An 18,890-nucleotide genomic window follows, 5' to 3' on the forward strand; every position below is an offset into this window, starting at 1 on the left:
GAGCTTTCAGAGGTATCTGGCTTCCAGAATCTCCAAATCCAGCAGTGGAAGCCATTTCCACCCCTATGGTGACAATGGAGGGGGGGGGTCACAAAGAAGCCAGCTGGATGGATAGTTTCCTAAGTCTCAAGAGCTGTTGGGTTAAGTAAATAAAACATATTAACGTTTCTAAGTAATTATTATTATTTCCCTCCAAACTACAGGTACAGCCTGAACAGTGGTTGGCAATTACTCTGGCTCTGCACAGGCCTTTTCCCTCCGAGTAAATCACTGCTGAGTCATGCTCAGAAATTTATGGAGACTCGCCTGAAAGAGAACCTGGCTGTGGACTGCAGGCGCAGGATGCAAAGGGTGATGAGGTACAGAGGCTTTATCAATCCTTTGAGAAGGTTTTGTGTCCTCTGTCCCTAAGGTAACAGCAGGGTCCCACCTTGTGCAAGGTGGCAGGAAATGTAAAGCATATACGGTAAAGCATATGCAACATGTAACCTAATGTACAAAAGACATTGAAAGGGACTAACCTTTCTTCCATGCCAGGAGAGATTGATAGCATGACAGATGTGGGCATAAGACAGATGTGCTCAAGACATACACACATTTCTCTTTTCTGCAGAACTCACAGGCAGCTCCCTCTGAATAGCAGGTGATGCTGGAGGGCTCTTGCTTTAGTGGGGTTCGTTTTAGATTAAAAATAATTACATTTAAGGAATGAGAGAGCCCTGTGGTTTCTATGACGGTTTGGTTCTTTAGCTGAAGCCTCTTCACAAATCCTATACTTGAAGCAACAGGTGCCTCAGAGCCCTGTACCTGTCTTAGAGTTCAGCCCTTAGTAGGAGGAAGAACACGGGGTGAGAGAGGAGCCATCTAGGAGCACAAAAATTCATGTCAAGGTAGCTATTACTCTTCCATCAGAAGCCTCTGTTTCCTCCTCTCTTAATAGCTGTTTAGTGGCTTAACTTGAGGAATGGCCCTGGCTCAGTAGCAGAGCTCATGTTTTGCATGCAAAGGTCTCCAGCATCTCCAGGTAGAGCTGGGAAAAATTCTCTGCCTGAAACCTTGGAGAGCCGTTGCCAGTCAGTGTAGACAGTATTGAACAAGGTGGACCAATTTTCGGACTCTGCATAAGGCTGAGTTGCAGTAGACTGATGGCAGCTGCCCATGAGCAAATGCCCACCTCTGAGATTTCTACCTGCATTGCTATTTTCCAGGAGTGGCTGTCGGAAGTGGGCCCCACACAGCATGGAAGTGGAGGCGATCCAGAAGAATATCACAAAGATTTCCCACAAGGTTTACTTTCCAAATGATACAGAGCAGGTGAGGCCAACTCTGCTATCTACCCGTATCTGTTAAATATATTGGAAGGTTGTTCTTTATATTGTACAGTTAAAGGTAAAGGTAAAGGGGCCCCTGACCATTAGGTCCTGTCATGACTGACTCTGGGGTTGCGGTGCTCATCTCGCTTTACTGGCCGAGGGAGCCGGCATACAGCTTCTGAGTCATGTGGCGAACCAGAGCAGCGCACAGAAACGCCGTTTACCTTCCTGCCGGAGCGGTACCTGTTTATCTACTTGAACTTTGTGCTTTCAAACTGCTAGGTGGGCAGGAGCAGGGACAGAGCAACGGGAGCTCACCCCGTTGCGGGGATTTGAACCACCAACCTTCTGATCGGCAAGTCCTAGGCTCTGTGGTTTAACCCACAGCGCCACCTGTGTCCCATATTGTACAGTTACATACAATCTAATAGACTTGATACTGCAGGAAAAGTGGACATGGAAGGGGGGGGGATGAATACAGTAAGCCCGCACCTTGCATGGGGGTTACATTTTGGGGAATCACACCTAAAGGCAAAATCGTATTATCATCAAAACCCATTTGGGTCAATGGTGGGAGGGTTGCCAAGGTTATTTTTCCGGGAACCCAGTCACTTTTTCACCCTTGTCAAGTGCATACAGCTGAATATGCACAAGCTAAATGAGTATAGGTTGTGGGCTTACTGTCCGTATTAGCAAATTCAGGTACCATTCCTTAATAATGTTTCATAACTGGCATGGCCACTCATTCAGGCATCTGTCTGAACACATGGGCTGCTCACTGGCGGAGGAAGAGAAGTGCGGGGTGAGTGCATCGCCCCCGGCAGCGCGATCCCGGTGGGGTGCCATCACAGCTGCCCCCCCGCCCGCACTGAGCGCCATGCCCCCACAGGCGGCGTGCCACGCCCCCAGGACACAGGCCAGCCCTGCCCCCGCCTGCTCTGTCCCCCCGGTGCCGGAGCATGAAGCTCTGCCACTGGGGCTGCTTATATTAATATATATGTTTAAATCAGGATTGGTGGATTATTTTTAATGTGAGCTATCTATGTTGCTTTTCTTCTTTTTCTTATATTTGCAAGATTTAAAAATATGTATTTAAATAAAATGCTATGGACACAAAAGGAGACAATAAACGCTAATAACAATAATGTCAGGATTGTTGACAACAGTGGCTAACCAGATGCCCTTGAGAAGATCTCAGAAACTAGGTTGCAATGACAGCCAGTTCCTCACGTTTGCCTTCAGCATCCAGTGGACATAGAGAGAGGTGCTGCCTCTCAGCATGGACTTGCATGTTTTCCTTCACTGGCTTCTGGTGCAGCTTGGAGCCAAGGAGACAGATGCCCGGCTCTTAGCGGTTTGTGTGCATCATGCAAGTGGTCCTCCGTTCCCTTTCCTTCCAGTCTACTCACTTTGGTCCCTCCACTGTTTTGTTCCAGGCATTTGAGGTAGGGACAAACACAAAAGTACGGACTCTGTGCGAGACTATCGCCAGCCAGATGGAACTGAGTTCCTGGGAAGGATTCAGCCTCTTTGTCAAGACTGCAGACAAGGTAATTGGCAGAGAGGGCAGCCGTATAAAGCGAGTGTCTTTGATAGGCCCTTTTGGTCACATATCCACTGTGAGCTCTATGTGATAATAATGCATGCTTCAGCTTGTTTTTCTGGGTGAAAGAATAATGCTTTTTTTGCTTAATTTCTTTCCTTCATATGGGAAGCCTGCAACTTATGCAGGGTTTACATTCCAGGAATCGCACCTAAAGCCAAAATTGTGTATACTCAAAAACACATTCAGTGGCAGGTGGGATCGCCAAAGTCATTTCCCCCAGAATCCTGCCCTCTTTCTGGAGTGGACTTTGGCAAACTTGCATTATGGCACACTTTGCAAGGCCAAAATTTGGCACCCCCAAATGGATCTTCTCAATTTTATACCCCCTTGGGTTGGAACCACCCTCGTTGCCCTAAATCCGACGCTGTCCCTTTCCACCCCCTTTTTATTTATTTATTATCACACAAAGCTGAATACAGTGGTACCTCAGGTTACAGACCCTTCAGGTTACAAACTCCACTAACCCAGAAATAGTACCTCGGGTTAAGGATTTTGCTTCAGGATGAGAACAGAAATCGCACGGTGGCAGCGGGAGGCCCCTAAAGTGGTACCTCAGGTTAAGAACAGTTTCAGGTTAAGAACAGACCTCCAGAATGAATTAAGATCTTAACCTGAGGTACCACTGTACACACAAGTGAAATGTGTGTAAGTCATGGGCTTACTTACCTGTTTAATATGACCCATGGTCTAACATACGCCAGCATCATTTCTGTTTAATTCCATAAGCTGTTCATAAGTTACTGCAACAGGAACTATGGGGATTGAACTGATTCTTTGTGCAAACTCCCCTCTCATTCATCTTTTCTTTCTTAGGTGATCAGCCAGAATGAAGCAGATTACTTCTTTGACTCTTTGAGACAGGTGACTGATTGGACGCGGAAGAACAGGCCGAGCAGAGAGGGTATGGAAATGGGTGGATGGATTCCTGGGTGTTTGTTTACCAGGGACAGCTCTGATATTAGGAAACAGAGGAAGAGTTCAGGAAGCAACCCATTTTATTGCCAGAATTAATCAGTTCTCTTTGTTATCATTGCTCTCTGGTGTGTGTTCTGTGTCTACACCTGGTGACATGAATTGGCTGTCCCAGCTTGACAAAAAGGATCATTTAAAAATAGTGGAATGATTCCAGACATTAGTTAACTAAATAATTTTCGCTTGCCACATTAGTTGGTGGATCTGGCAACTGCTTGTTCCACTTTGAAATTTGTTCATTGCCAGATAAGATATCATAGCCCCCACATCCTCAAAGGAGACAGCACGATTCCATTTCCTGAACAAACCTAAAACTTAGTGTGTTTGTTGACGACCTTGAGCATCACTATTCAGTTTAAATCTTTCAGGTAAAGCAGGACTTGCTCAATGTATTATTTTATCCCTCAGATGCTTATCCATCCTCTTTTTAAAAACATTTGAGGATCACAATTCTACAACTTCCCTAAGCACATTGGGTGGAATTTGGCATTGTGCTCTTTCAATCATTCCATCTGTGCAAACATTGCAGCTTGCAAAATGGGGTGATCTCCTTCCTCTATGTTCTGCTCTGGGAGTTCTCCTAATGGAACACACTCCTGAGCCAACTTCAGGGGGTGCAGGGGAGAATGAGGGGGAGCCCTGTTCCACATGTGGAAGTCCTTGCACAGAGCTTCCACTGATGGTGCTAATTAGGTGACTCCCACCCACTGTTCTGTTACTAAAAAGGTGGTAAAAATATTCCTTAAAAGCACTGAGCTGAAGTTTCATGCAGTTAGCTTTTCGGAGAGAAAGGTGCAAGTTTTCTCTTAAAATGCAGCATTCTCCAAAGCGAGTGGATTCACCTTTTCCTTAAAAATTGGGGCCCCTGTTCCTATCTCTTGACAAAATACTTGTCAAGAACGGAGAAGGATCCCATGGTTCACAATGCTGCAAACTGCCTTCCTTCAAGTGGCAGGAGTTGCCTCTTTGAGGAAGGCCCCATCCACAGCAATATGCAGATCCCAATACCACCCCCAGCCAAGGGATGGGAAGACTGTGCTGCACACAGTGACCTCTTTTAAAGTGGCAGTTGCCACTGTGAAGGATGGAAACATTTTGCCCCCAGTTCAGAGATTGATGAAAGTGTGGGGGGGGACTTGTTGTTCATCAGCATAATCCTACTGTACCTTCATTTATACTGATTGCTTCTTGTCTGAAGTAGTAGAAAAAAATGCTCTCCTTTTTTTAAAGCCAATTGTTATCACAATTTCTCCTTAGTCTTTCACTTAAGGCTAAATTTTGAGTCCATGTTGTCTTTGTTTGTTGTAGAAGAGAATATATTTACAGGTTCCTTCTTTGCTTGTATGCCAACTTCTAAATTTGGATTCAGTTTCATTGTTGGGTGGGCTAGGGACCATATTTTTGGCACCTGGCTTTCTGGAGAGTAATGTGAAGCATAAAAAAAATACTTATGCATAATCAGGCTATATAAATGTGTGTTACGAGATTTCTTCTCTGTTTAAATGTATATAACACTGTTTTCCTAGTGGCTCCCACCACTGTGAATTACCAGGTGTATTTCATGAGAAAGTTATGGCTGAATGTGACTCCTGGGAAGGACTTGAAGGCTGACTGCATCTTTCATTATCATCAGGTAATTAACAGGGTTGATATTTATAGCATACCACTGACAGTAGCGATAACAATAATGATGAGAGGTCTACAAATCATGGCCAGTCTTGATAGTAAAGTCCTAGTTTCTACTAGCCAACTGTGAAGTCCTGTCCCACCACGATACACAAGCGGCAGAGGCCCTGCAGTCAGCATGCCTATGGGTGCCCCACCTGCCCTGCCGCCATCAGCAGAATCGTATCCATTTGGGGAGAGCTTGCAGAGCATGCAAAATCTCACACAATCGGGGGGGGGGGGTGTGTGTGTTAGATTTCACTCAAAATCAATCCAATCTTTCCCCAAATCAGCACTGGTGCTGGTGCTGGTTCTCTACCAGCAGCAGATACAGCAGGGCAAATCAGCAACTTCAGGGGCTGCAGGTAGAAGGAATCAAGTTCTATGGGTGGTATTCAACTAAGTTTTACTCAGAGTAGACCCATTGAAATTAAGACCTATTTTAGTAATGATCACTAATTTCCAGTTGCTAGTTGAATACCACCCCATGTATGTTTGATCTGGTTTCTCTGCTTGCTTAATTGATTAGCATAGATAAGATGCCTAAGGAAGAATTCTCCTAAAGATGCTTCCTTTGTCTCTCCACCTTTTGAAATTGAGCTTAACTGTCCCAAACAATAGTAAAACTTCAAAGGTTCTTTATCACTTCATTAACTTTCCAGAGCAGGGAGGGCTGCACAATTACCTTGGCAAGTGGTTTTGTTGAAGGCTAATCATCATACTAAAAGGTAAAAGAATTGATGGGTTACTTGGTTTGAAGGAGGTAGATCTTTTGGAATACACAGGTGAGATTAATCTCGGAGATATCTGGGATTCTCCTGTAATCGTTTCCCTCTTGTTGCTGGATAGGAATGGCTGCAAGTCCAATGCCCAGAGCAGATAGAATGTACTAAGGACTGTCCTTGCTGAACCCACTGTGGTTTCTCTGAGTCATACAGATTTGTGGAGAATCGGTATGAGATGAAGATTCACACGATTTGTGGACAGTGGTTATTTACAATTCCTGGAAAATGTCTCATCATCAAACCAGTAAATGTTATAAAGTACTGAGTGTGGTCTCTTGGGCCCAGGTTTAAAATTTAGATGTTTTAATGCTTTCCCTAAGTTCCTTGCTTTAATTTTACAGGGACAAATACAGTGCCTACCCTGAAACCAAAAACAAAGCACTATCACTCATTCGTTCTCTCTCTCTCTTATACACACACACACTGCAGAGTAGGGTTAACAGATCAATGTGTCTTCAATTGTATCTTTCAGGAGCAACCAAAGTATCTACGCGGATATCACAAGTGCTCAAAGGAGGATGCCATCCAATTAGCTGGGCTGATTTTCAAGGTTAACTATAACAATGATCGAATGCAATATGCAGCAATTCCCAAAATATTGAAGGAACTAGTGCCTGAGAACATGATCCGAACAGCATCTCCAGAGGAGTGGAAACGGGTAAGAAGAATCATTTGATTGTTGCTTCTTGAACAGTGGGCTGGGGCCCATCAGTGGGCCTGCCCTCTGCCTCTATTTGCCACTGACTGTGTTCCTGCACTGCCATTTTGTTTCTGGTGGCCTCAGTAACTTTTTCAAGTAGGCCCTGAGGGTTGAAGGTTTGAGAACTCTAGAGTGTCATAAATTTATATTTGTCCTGGCTTTTGTTTGGGTTGGGACCACCCTGCGGCTACTGATCATGCCTCAATAGTACCCCCTCCCAGTTTATGAGCAAATAAAACCAATTTTGCTGTCCACAAAGCTTCCTACTGATGGCAGTCCTTTCAGAGACCCTCTGAAGTCCCCACAGTTGCTAAAACTCTTTAAAAATTGCAGGCATCATGCTGTACTTACTTTATTTGGATTTTTAACTCACTCAAACCTGAAGACCAAAGGATGGGTGTTTTCTATCATTCTAATCCAAGGGTGGGGAAGTGCCTCAATAAATAAATTTATGTAGCAAAGAGCATTAGATAAGTTTTACATTCTTCATACCTGGGAGCAATTACTTGAGACCCATTACTGTGAGAGAAAGATGCCCCACCGTTTTGACTCGTGTGTATTTTTATGCAGAATATTACTTCTGCCGCCAGCAAACATGAACAGAAGACTGTGGACGAGGCCAAGATTGCCTTCTTGAAGTACATACATCGTTGGCCAACATTTGGCTCAGCCTTCTTTGAAGTGAAGGTGAGTTTCAAAGGTGCTGTTTTTGTGTGTGCCTCCATTTGGAAAGCTGCTTTCTGCAAAGTAGAAGCTTCTTCTATTATCCTGCTTCTTTTAAGCTCTTGAGTCTACTTAGGGCCAATTCCTGTGATGTGGCGTCCTCAGCATTGATGCCACCTTCGTTCTGAATAAAAGCCACTTTGGGAGTGGGGTGAAATTGTAGGAGATGAAGCTTAACCATTTCTCCCTTAACTGGTTCCCAGTTCCAAATAGCTCCCATGTGTCTGAAGCCAAATATGGGAGGAGTAAGGCACTGAGTGTTTGTAAGCACATGCATTATTTGCAGCGTGCAGTATTCCCATGACAAACACACGCACCTGATTTTCTTATTGTTACAAACATTTTGACTGAGAACTCTTTAGATTCTTGTTCAAATAAGAGGACACTGACAGCTGGTGATTTAAAATAGTTCAACAGCTATCACTCATTTTTTCTTCCTCTTTACTAGCAAACCTCGGAGCCAAATATCCCTGACATTGTATTGATTGCTATCAACAAACAAGGTGTCTCTCTAATACATATGAAGTCTAAGGTAAGAGTCATATTTTGATACTTGACAGCATACCTACCCATTGGAAAAGGTACACACACACACACTGAGCTATGCCATAAGTTTCATTCAAAAAACTCTTTAAGGTAAAGGCATAGGGAGATGTGATGAGAGTTGTGGATTCCAGCAGGAAATGTACTTTTCTTCAACAGAAGCAGAACTGTACATTGGCCAACAGAATTTAGTTTTCAGCCTCAGACATTTATCTAGTATTCCCTTAAGCATTAAGGGAAATAAAAACAATTTTATAAAGAAGGGATAAACATGAGACCTGCACACCCAGGAAGGAGAAACTCAGGTGGTATCTTCTTGGAAGGATCCTTCAGGCAACATTGCCAGACAGCAGATAAACAGAAACTTGGCTTCTATTTTATGGTCAGAAGTGCTATTTAAGATCAATAGGGATTGGCGTAGAAAATAATCTGATGAGGCATCAGCACAGAACTGCGTCCTGGAAAACCAGATGTGCCACATGTCTCTTTTTGTAGAGAAATACCTGAGTTGTTTGTTCTAATAAAACTTACATGTAGCATTTATTTTGATTTTAAATTGCAGGAGATCTTGACAGTTTACCCTTTCACTAAAATCTCCAACTGGAGCAGTGGCAGCACATATTTCCACATGACCATAGGGAACCTGGTACGAGGGAGCCGGATCCTTTGTGAGACTTCCCTGGTAAGAAAAGCTTATGATTTCAGATTTGCTCAAGACCATCCACTAAGGAAGGAAGAACCTGGGAATTACTGGTTAACCCTTTTTCTCCTTCCTCTAATGGTGCACTCTGAGTAAATGTCACCAAGAGCTATTTCAAATATTTACACATTGCTCCTCTTTTCTCAAACCTGAGTAATAGTTCTGCCTTGGTTAGTTGGGGAAAAATCCTGAAATAGATGAAGTCTCTTCTTGCCTTAGATATTTGTGTCCTATTATTTTGAGACGACAGGGTGTGTGTGTGTTAAACACAGAAAGATGTACCGTATTTTTTGCTCTATAGGACGCACTATTTCCCCTCCAAAAATGAAGGGGAAATGTGTGTGCGTCCTATGGAATGAATGCAGGGGGGAGGCAGGCAGGAAAAGCCCCGAAAGCTGCACACAAGCTCCTCTTGCGGGCTTTTTCTCAGGAGGGAGAAGGGACCAACGCGGCCAGTCAGTCCCTTCTCCCTCCTCGTAGAAAAGCCCACAGGAGCCGTGCGCTCCTTAAAGTGCGCGGCTCCTGTGGGCTTTTGCGGGAGGTGGAGGTATTGCCATAGCCATGCGCAGGCTCTCCCTGCCGGAGAGGTTGTGCGGGGCTAAAGAAGCCATAGCCCCGTTCAGCCTCTCCCAGCTGGAAAGGTTGCATGCGGCTATGGCAGAAGCCAAGACAGACAGCGGGATGCGTCCTGCTTACTGTCTTGGCTTCTTTGCTCTTTGGGGCTGGGGGGAGGGAACCTGGGCTTCCCCGGCAGCCCAGCAAAGCAGCGGGAAGGGTGCCCGCCTTTCTGCTGCTCCCTGACCTGCTCTTTGGGGCTGGCGGTGGGCTTCCCCCCGCCAGCCCCAAAGAGCAGGTCGAAAGGAACCCGAAGCCTCTGGACCGCAGCGGGAACTCCCGCAGCACTCCGGAGGCTTCGGGTTGCCTTCACTGAAGCCTGGAGAGCGAGAGGGGTCGGTGCGCACTGACCCCTCTCGCTCTCCAGGCTTCTAAGGTAGCTGCCTGAACGCACCTTGAACGGCATCTTGTTTTAGATGAGGAGAACAAGGGGGGAAAAATCTCCCCCTCTCTGTGCAGCGCCTCCTGCCACTTTGCTGAAAGGGCGCTGGGCAGAGGGGGACATTTTTTTTCTTGTTCTCCCCCTTTAAAACAAGGTGTGTCCTATGGTTGGGTACGTCCTACAGAGCGAAACATATGGCAATTGCAACGGGCTTGGGATTGTGGAGGAAACAGAACTGGCTTGTATTATGTGCATATTGGTGGTTTTGGGAACTCAGGCACATGTTATATTACTACAAAAGGTATATGGGGTAGAAGATTCACTTCTTGTGGAGTCAAAGCTCCCACAGTTGTGCCATGGTGACAACCTTCTAAATCAAAAGGGAAAATACATACACAGAGAAATGTTGTGTGTTTTAAATTAAAATGCCTCAAACTACTTTGACAGACAGTTTTTTGAACAAGATGTACCGTATTTTTCGCCCTATAGGACGCACTTTTTCCCCTCCAAAAAGGAAGGGGAAATGTGTGTGCGTCCTATGGGGCGAATGCAGGCATTCGTTGAAGCCTGGAGAGCGAGAGGGGTCAGTGCGCACCGACCCCTCTCGCTCTCCAGGCTTCAGGAAGCTCTGCGCAACCCTCGGGAGACCGGCTCCGAGGGTTGCGCAGAGCTGCCTGCAGTCCCGGGATCAGCGCAGCTCTGCGCGGCCACCAGGAGCCGGGGGCGAAGCCCCGCCCCGCTCCCGATGGCCGCGCAGAGCTGCCTGCAGTCCTGGGATCAGCACACTTCTCCCCATCGCCAGCCCCACAAGCTTGGGGGACAGCGGGGAGGCAGAGCGTGCCTTCCCACTGTTCCCCGACCTGGTTCTTCCAGCTCCGCACCTGGGGGGAAATACATTTTTTTTCTTTATTTCCCCCCCCCCAAAAAAAACTAGGTGCGTCTTATGGGCCGGAGCGTCCTATGGGGCGCAAAATACGGTATATATCTATCAGCAATCATTATTAACTTTTAATTTATTTTTAAAGTGGCTTCCTTTGTCTCATGATCAACCAGGACATTCTGAGAGATAAATTTCCATCCTTAAGACTACTTGTGCAGTCACCAAATAAGTTGGGAAGGGCATCATTTACCTCACCCTTGAAATGCCCAATTAATGTTTTATAACCCGTTTACAAACCTTCTCCTGTGACTTATGATATTTTAGTTTGTGGCTTTTCCACAAACCACTGAATTCCAATTTTATCAGAGGAAAACATAAGTTTTTTGTACACTGCTTAGCAGTGTTAATATCTTAAGCCAACAGTATTTGCAGGAGTAACAACACAATGCTACTTATCTTAACTGGCTGGTCTACTATTGTGAAACATTCCATGACTGCTAAAGGGTCTCATGTCTGTCTCACTCTTTCCAGGGTAGTTCATTAAATGTCTTTTATTTTTCCTTCAGGGATACAAAATGGATGACCTGTTGACATCATATGTGCACTTGCTATTGAATGCTGCAAACAAACAGAAGGATTCACATCTCCCTGCCTAAGGATGTGCAGAGACCATCATTCACAGGCTGTGCCAAACTGAAAATATGTCAAATATTGGAAGGAATTCATTTTTAGCTTTATATTTGTCAGAGCAGTCTCTAGTTTTACCTCTTCTTGACCCTAGGGGAGTGAACCAAAAGCTGCTGTTGTAGCAAAAACATATTTGTTTTTAAACTAACTACAGCTTAAAACATTTTATGACTCATTGATTTCAACAAGGCTAGCTGTCATTCCCCCCGCTTTTCTGGAAGTATATCCTGTTTTAGATTATGCCATCCTTTCCTATTGAGCAGGGACAGGAATGCAGGACAGTCCTGGCACGTGCCAGGCATCAGCACAAACCTGCAGCACACATGGAAAAAGGTGGCTGTTACCTTTTAAGTCGTGGTGAAGTACTACAAATGAATGGAAGCAGCGTCTTCATGATGTGAAGAGTCGGTCTACTCCATGACTGTTGCCTTAGCTTAAGAAACATGCTTCAGCTGTCTGCTAGGAAGCATGCGTAGAATTGTGTTGTGTCAGTTTCAGCAGTGAAGCTGCCTTTAGTGTCCTCACATTTTCAGCAGATGAGGAAAGACTACTGCTGGCTTCCCCCTGTCATTTGCCAAAGTAGTCACAATAGTAAGTCTTTGTTCAATTTAGGAGAAGGTGCACAGTTTTGCAATGAAGGTTTTTTCCTGCTTGGGTATTGGGGAATTAGAGCTTCAGTAACTTTGTGCAGCTAAATGAGTGCCACACCTTTCAGAGTACTTGACCTTTGAAAAAGAACATCCATACATTCCATGCACAGCATCCATTGCTGGCAGGGAATGCTTACCTGGGGTCAAGATTGTACTGTATTTTTGAATTCTTCATGTAAATTCAATTTGAAGTTTTTGATTTAAAGTATTTTGGGTGTCTGATTTCTGTTAATGGTAACAGCCAAATTGTTTCCACTTTCTAAAGAGAATTGCAAAGTAATGGGAGTGATATTGTCAACTTTCTTCTAGAAATGTATATCTAAGAATAAATCAAACTCTTGAACAGCTTACCTCAGTCCTCTGTTGTCACAATGCTTAAGGCTACAGCTTGGGTCAAAGAATCCTTCCTGCACAACAGCTGTAATTCCAGTGAAATACATTAAGCAGTAAAATCAACATTCTGCTTTAGTTAAAGGAGATGACCAGCTTCTGTATTCTTGAGGGCTACTCTTTCTCCACACAGTGGCCTGGGGGCTGGAACTGTATTTTGTCACAGAAACTGATTATTCACAAGTAATTGGACACCACAATAAAGCTGGAATCAGATAAGGGTCTCACAGCTATGGGGCATTACATTAGATGTAAATACGTACATTTGCATATTGCAGAAGAAAGATAAAACATTACACTCTGGAATATATACTATATCTTAAAGCATTTCTTTCATTTCCTTACTAGTGAAAGCTGGCAGGCATTTAACCATATTATGCTGAATATTTGGTAAATCCATCAGGACCAAACAAATGGCCCAGTAACTACAGCAGAACACCTGTTGGCCAGAGCAGCTTACAATGTTATACCTTTACTATTACATTACTTAGACGTCTTAATGACATTTCAGTAACATTTGCACATTTTTGCAAAAGAACTTACTGCAGCAAGTCCTTGCACCAAATAAAAGCAATCCAAGATGTGCAGTTTTAAAATAATCTTTAATGTGAAGAGTTAAAAGATATATAGCAGTGAGTTGTCATTTCAAGAGTATATGGTAAAATGGAGGAATACAGTATTTTAATCATCAGGATGTACCCTTTTGCTAGTGAAATTACAAGATCCTGGAGCAAAATACTGGCAGGAAACTACGTAGGTCTTATAAAAGTGTGATGCTATGCATTACTGTATGAATGGGATCTTATACAAAATGAATCATTTTTAGTAGCAAGTGATATAAAATATGTTAATACAAAAACTATATCATTATAACAATATATTATAAGCAGTTAAATCTACATTCAGTGCAATTACTGGAAGGATAATATACGTAATATGAATTAAATTGCTATTTACCTATAATTTTGGCACGTTCAGATTGCCTTGATGGAGCAAAAGTTGCTTGTCATAAACTGGTCAATAAAGCTGTAACAAACTGTAATACTTGTGTATAGTTAAGATGTAAAATGTGCTTTCAACAGTTGCAAAAAATCAACTCCACCCTTACTTTCCACCCCCCCCATTACTTATTTTAATAAGAAATATACACATTTGATAACACCAATGCACAACAGCATCTCTGCGTAAATGCTTGGCCTTTACATGCCATTTTTCATGCTTGCTCACAGCCCTGGTTCCCCTGATGAGCTGCTTCTGTGCCATTTTTAAACAAGGCAGCTTCTTCCTCCATTCACCAAGTGAGTGGCAATGAGAAACCATATTGTGAACAATATGTCTTCATGGAATCAGTCTGATTAGACTCTGTGGTGACAACAGTGAGAGCAAATGAGACTGTAGTGCCCCCCCCCGACAATTCAATCGAGCTACAGTCACACAAGAAATCATATTGGACTTACACATTCCAGTACACACCCAAATACACATTCCAGCAGACAACACTCACTGCTGGATGGACATTGCATTGCACATCCAGCCAATACTTTCTTTTTCATAGTACTTCATTGTAGAAGTTCAATGTTGCTCGCCACCTCAACACGTATACCATTTTAACCCAAAGATGGGGTCCTTTTTCAAGGGGCACAAAATGTTTACAAACACAGGCTTCTGGTTTGGTTCAGCTCTGCTAATCACTCTTACTAGGCTGCCCTGAAACAGCCATTTACTTACCCCAATAAAAGTAAATTATTTCTCGGCCAATCAATTTTGTTTCTTTTTCAACAGACAGATTCTGTATTTGGAAGATGAACATCGTGACAAACAACTGATACTTCATATTAGATAACTCTGGAGATTTGTACCACAGTGATTACTTTCCTGAAGGTCTCCTAAGATTAATTTGAGCTATGGCATTTCAAATATCTCTCCCTAATCCATCTTTAACAGGACATTTCCATTCATCACAAATTTCATGTTTTAATGTATTTGCCTTTCATTTCATTTTGAAAGGATAGCACTGATTTCTTACACTGTTAAAGCTGGCCTGAAAACCTATCTGATATGGCATATTTGTATTAGGAAGAATAGTATAATAAAATCTGTGTTTTTTTGGAGCACTACATTAAAATGGTTAAAGCAGATCCATATCACTTGCTGGATCAGGAATCCGTATCATCAATATACATTGCTTTACTTACTTTCAAACATGCATCTCCACTAGTCACATATATGCCATTTTAAGGCATAACCAGCATTGTTCTAAGGCATAAGAATTGTGTTCTCTAGATACAGGAGTGCCAGCTTGGCCCTTCAACCATGGATGCTTGGGGCGGTGGGTGCCATGCAGCATGCATGGCCCTGGCCCCAAAATGTGCGGGTGTCCAGCCCCTTCATGAGGAATTTTGTGGGTGCTCCGGCACCCAGAGCCCCAGGGAATTGGCACCTATGCCTAGGTATGTTGCAGAGGAAGATTCTGCATGAATTGTGTTTTGACTTCTTGACAGTAGAACCTGTGCTTTGTTCCTACAGCAGTGCAGTCTGCCATATCCATCACTGCCTTAGTAAGAATGGGATCCACAATACTCTCAACACAACTTCTCCACTCACAAGGGATAGCACTTTCATTTCAGTGTTGTGGGCAAACCACATAGCCTCAAAGTTCTGTGTTTAACTCCATTTAAATATGACAGCACATATACATGTGTACCATTTTAAATGGAGCACATAGAGGACTCTGGATGAGACTGACAACCAATTCAGTGAGAGTCCAAATTCAGGAGTACTTACCCTAGAGACCTAAGAAAATTATGTCCTACATTGTGAAGCTTGTTCCTCTCTATTTGTGCCTGGAGGATAGTCTCAAATCAAGAGATGGGTAATCCTCTTGTGCTATTAGTTGTGACAATACAAACTAAGTGCTAGTAAGTAAGTAGCAGATAAATAATGGTATTTAAGGACTAGTTTGGGTGAAGAGGATATAAAAACCAGTCCTCTCCCATCAGCAGAAGCAATACATGATACTTATTTACTGCTATAACAATGTAAGTCAAGAAAGATTTATGCTTTTCTATATTAAACAGTCTTGTTCTGTGCTAGTGTTTATCTTCCTATTACAGGAAAGCAAATACTGTGGTGTAATTTGAGGAGAACTTAGGTTGAAATGACAAAATTATGGAGAAACCCAGGGCTCCCAAACCCACATGGTCTGGTACTGCTAATAAGGAGCACACAGTGAAGAACTGGCAGGTGGAGGACTGCTTCATACTTCCACTGTCTGCCACTTTCGCCGTACCCAGCAACCTCTCCCTCCCTGCACCATCCCATCCCTCCTCTCTGGAACACACCCTGAGCGCCAAGACTGGAAATGACAGGAAAGTGGCTGGGGGGAAAGGATTAAGCACACACAGCTGTTTTCAGATGTGTGCTGGAATATGTATTTTGCTGAGGTAATAAATAGTTCCAGCTTCAGAGAGAGAGACCGTTAAGAGGATTGCTTTACAACTAACACTGAAATGAATGTACATTGTAGGAAGACTACGTTTGGGTTAAGACTCCAGGGATTTACTTATACTTTGTCACAACAGACAAAAAAGAGTGCTCGCTAATATGGAGAAGGAGAGGTCTAAACCAGGCTTCCTTAACCTCGGGCCCTCCAGATGTTTTGAGACTACAGTTCCCATCATTCCTGACCACTAGTCCTGCTAGTTAGGGATCATGGGAGTTGTAGGTCAAAAACACCTGGAGGGCTGAGGTTGAGGAAGCCTGGTCTAAACGCTCAGAAATCTCAAAAATGCAGGCACCAAGAACAGTCTCTTTCAAAAATGATAGGCTTACAGTTCAGCCACTTTGGTCCATCCAGATTCTATATTATGGAATCCTGGCCTATGCAGCTTAGCTACTACAGCAGGAAAGGTCAGCCAGCTAATAAGAACAAGGCAGGCTTATACTAAATAATGTCAAACTATTAAAATGAGTTAACCAACAATTGCAAGGAAAATTATTACTTGGTTTTGATTAGTCCATTGCAATTTTAAGAGAATGTTCAAGAGGCATGTTAAATGGGGAAAAAATGTGTTTTTGTGCTGTTTTTGGAAGAAAGGGGTTAAGTAGTCTTTTTCTACCCAACCTTCCTGTGTTCCCACTTGCTGTGTGGCCAGGCTAATTTTGGTATAAAAGGAGAGAGAGAAAAAGAGAGAGAGAGAGAGAGAGAGAGAGAGAGAGAGAGAGAGAGAGAGAGAGAGAGAGAGAGAGAAGGGGGAAGAAGACAGAAGAATTCAAGTAAGTGTGTAACATGAGCCTGAATCTCAAAACATAATGGGCAAATAGTGAGAGAACATGATACACAACTTATACAAAAGGAAAAAATCATAGTGCATTATTGCATATTGCCACCATTCTCTTCTGGAGGACAGCCTCTGCACACACTATACCTGAGCAGAATAAACATTCAGAGTGCAAGATATAACTGGTGAGCTTTTGTTTGTCTTGAGTCCTTGAAACCATTTTTAAAAGTTCCTTTTGTGATCAGTAGCTGAGGCAGATTGTAGCTGGTGAGGGTGCACACAGTCAGCAGAGGGTACAGACCTGTTTAAGCGGAGTTTAAGTCCAGAGCTTTTGGGTGCGTTTTCTTGGAGGCCAACTCAGACAGCTTCTTCAGCCTCTTCTTCAGCTCCAAAGGGAATTTCTCATAGCACTTCTTGCACACTGGCTTCATGTCAAATTCCACAAACTTATTCCTTTCAAAGAAATACAGAAGGATTTAATCTTCAGTTAGGAAGTCATGTGAGGCTTAACATCTAAGTGAGTAAGGTATGTGGTATACATTCCTTTCATTTTTTTAAAAAACTTGCCAACATAAAATCTGTTCCAAATGAATGAGTTAGAACTATGCAAGTAGAGATCTCACGTCCAGTCTTCAGCATCGCAGGTTTAAAAGGGTAAAACAAAGAAATATATTTGCCAGTGAGGCTGGGGAGCCACTGCCTGCCAGATACTGGATGCAGACTGCTTCCCTTGTCCATTTCTGTTCTCTGTCTGAGATAAAAGGATCCCAATCAGAGCTTTCTCTGAAGAAAGAAAGAAAATGTGACTGCTCCGGAAGAAGGCTAGGATCAAAATGTGTGGACGTTTCATGATTTCTGAAAGGGTATCAGCTTGACGCTTGCTTCTTTCTCTTGCATTTTCCACATCTTTTCATAAAATGAATATGTTTCATAAACTCAGTGCTTGAAATTCCAAGTACCGTATTTTTCGCCCTATAGGACGCACTTTTTTCCCTCCAAAAATGAAGGGGAAATGTGGGTGCGTCTTATGGGGCGAATGCAGGCTTTCGCTGAAGCCTGGAGAGCGAGAGGGGTTGGTGCGCACCGACCCCTCTCGCTCTCCAGGCTTCAGGAAGCTATCTGCAAGCCTTGGGAGCCGGGCGAGAGTTCCCGTCGGGCTCCCAAGGCTTGCGGACAGCAGCCTGCAGACCGAAACACGGTCAGTCAACAAACTGGGAAATCAAAATACAAGCAGATTGGGTAGTGAGCAAGTGCCATGGCAGCCAATCGACACAATGGAATAAAGCCTATCTTGATAGAAGATTTGCTTACAGGTATGCATACAGTGACCCTACTGGCAGGCTTAAGTGACTATCTGAAAGCAAATCTTATGAATGAGCCCTCCACCTTGCAAGTTGACATGACATGTCCCCTCCTTGAAAGTAATTATGGCACTGTTCCCGTCACACATTAGTTGCAAATGCAACAGGACTAGCATAGGAACACTGCAAGATAAGGAGTGGCAGTCTGGACTATCTGGCCCAAAAAGAAATGTCAAACTACTTGCCGGTGATGAAACATTGTTTGAGTGTATACTTGTATACATATTTTCTCAGTGATTTCAAGGAGTGTCTCCTATGATTTACACGCTAATTACTCTGACCACAATGTAACACTGCCAGACTGCAGGAACTCCCTGAGTCATGTTACCTTCCCCACCAGAACAGCCTTTGCTTGCCACTTACTTCAATGTGAGTTTGATGTTGCAGGTGGAACAAGCGAAGCAGTTCACACACCAAGCCTTGTTGAGAGCAGAGACCACTAGTGGAAAATATCAAACAAGGGTGGGTTATCAAACTGGAGAACTGTACCAAATTGAGCAAGGACAGATGTGGGGGGAAATCAATCACTGAGGCCTTGTCCGTGCAGGGCTGCAACAGCTGCATTGACAAACAGGCTTAAACTTACCATCCCCCTCAATCACATGGCTGCAGTTATAGCAGACATCTCCAAAGAGCTG

General features: G+C 43.6%; 2 protein-coding genes across 7 annotated transcripts in view; one reads left to right on the forward strand and one right to left on the reverse strand.

The window, feature by feature from the left end:
- The window catches only part of MYO7B (myosin VIIB), a 64,144-nt gene extending 51,709 nt beyond the window's left edge, over nucleotides 1-12,435 (forward strand). For all 5 annotated transcript variants that reach the window (XM_081189310.1, XM_081189307.1, XM_081189308.1 and 2 more), the window contains 10 exons: nucleotides 204-359; nucleotides 1,209-1,314; nucleotides 2,750-2,863; nucleotides 3,733-3,820; nucleotides 5,418-5,524; nucleotides 6,814-6,999; nucleotides 7,612-7,728; nucleotides 8,213-8,296; nucleotides 8,870-8,989; nucleotides 11,451-12,435. In XM_081189310.1, coding sequence (XP_081045436.1) covers nucleotides 204-359; nucleotides 1,209-1,314; nucleotides 2,750-2,863; nucleotides 3,733-3,820; nucleotides 5,418-5,524; nucleotides 6,814-6,999; nucleotides 7,612-7,728; nucleotides 8,213-8,296; nucleotides 8,870-8,989; nucleotides 11,451-11,540 — 1,168 coding nt within the window. In that variant the 3' untranslated portion in view covers nucleotides 11,541-12,435. The remainder of the gene's footprint in view (nucleotides 1-203; nucleotides 360-1,208; nucleotides 1,315-2,749; nucleotides 2,864-3,732; nucleotides 3,821-5,417; nucleotides 5,525-6,813; nucleotides 7,000-7,611; nucleotides 7,729-8,212; nucleotides 8,297-8,869; nucleotides 8,990-11,450) is intronic.
- A 759-nt stretch (nucleotides 12,436-13,194) lies between these two features.
- Nucleotides 13,195-18,890, reverse strand: part of LIMS2 (LIM zinc finger domain containing 2) — a 39,007-nt gene continuing 33,311 nt past the window's right edge. For both annotated transcript variants that reach the window (XM_081189329.1, XM_081189328.1), the window contains exons 8-10: nucleotides 18,839-18,887; nucleotides 18,616-18,691; nucleotides 13,195-17,344 (exon numbers count right to left, since the gene is read on the reverse strand). In XM_081189329.1, coding sequence (XP_081045455.1) covers nucleotides 17,197-17,344; nucleotides 18,616-18,691; nucleotides 18,839-18,887 — 273 coding nt within the window. In that variant the 3' untranslated portion in view covers nucleotides 13,195-17,196. The remainder of the gene's footprint in view (nucleotides 17,345-18,615; nucleotides 18,692-18,838; nucleotides 18,888-18,890) is intronic.

The sequence above is a fragment of the Podarcis bocagei genome (genome assembly GCF_964188305.1).
Source record: "Podarcis bocagei genome assembly, chromosome: 4".
In the NCBI taxonomy this organism is placed as follows: Eukaryota; Metazoa; Chordata; class Lepidosauria; order Squamata; family Lacertidae; genus Podarcis; species Podarcis bocagei.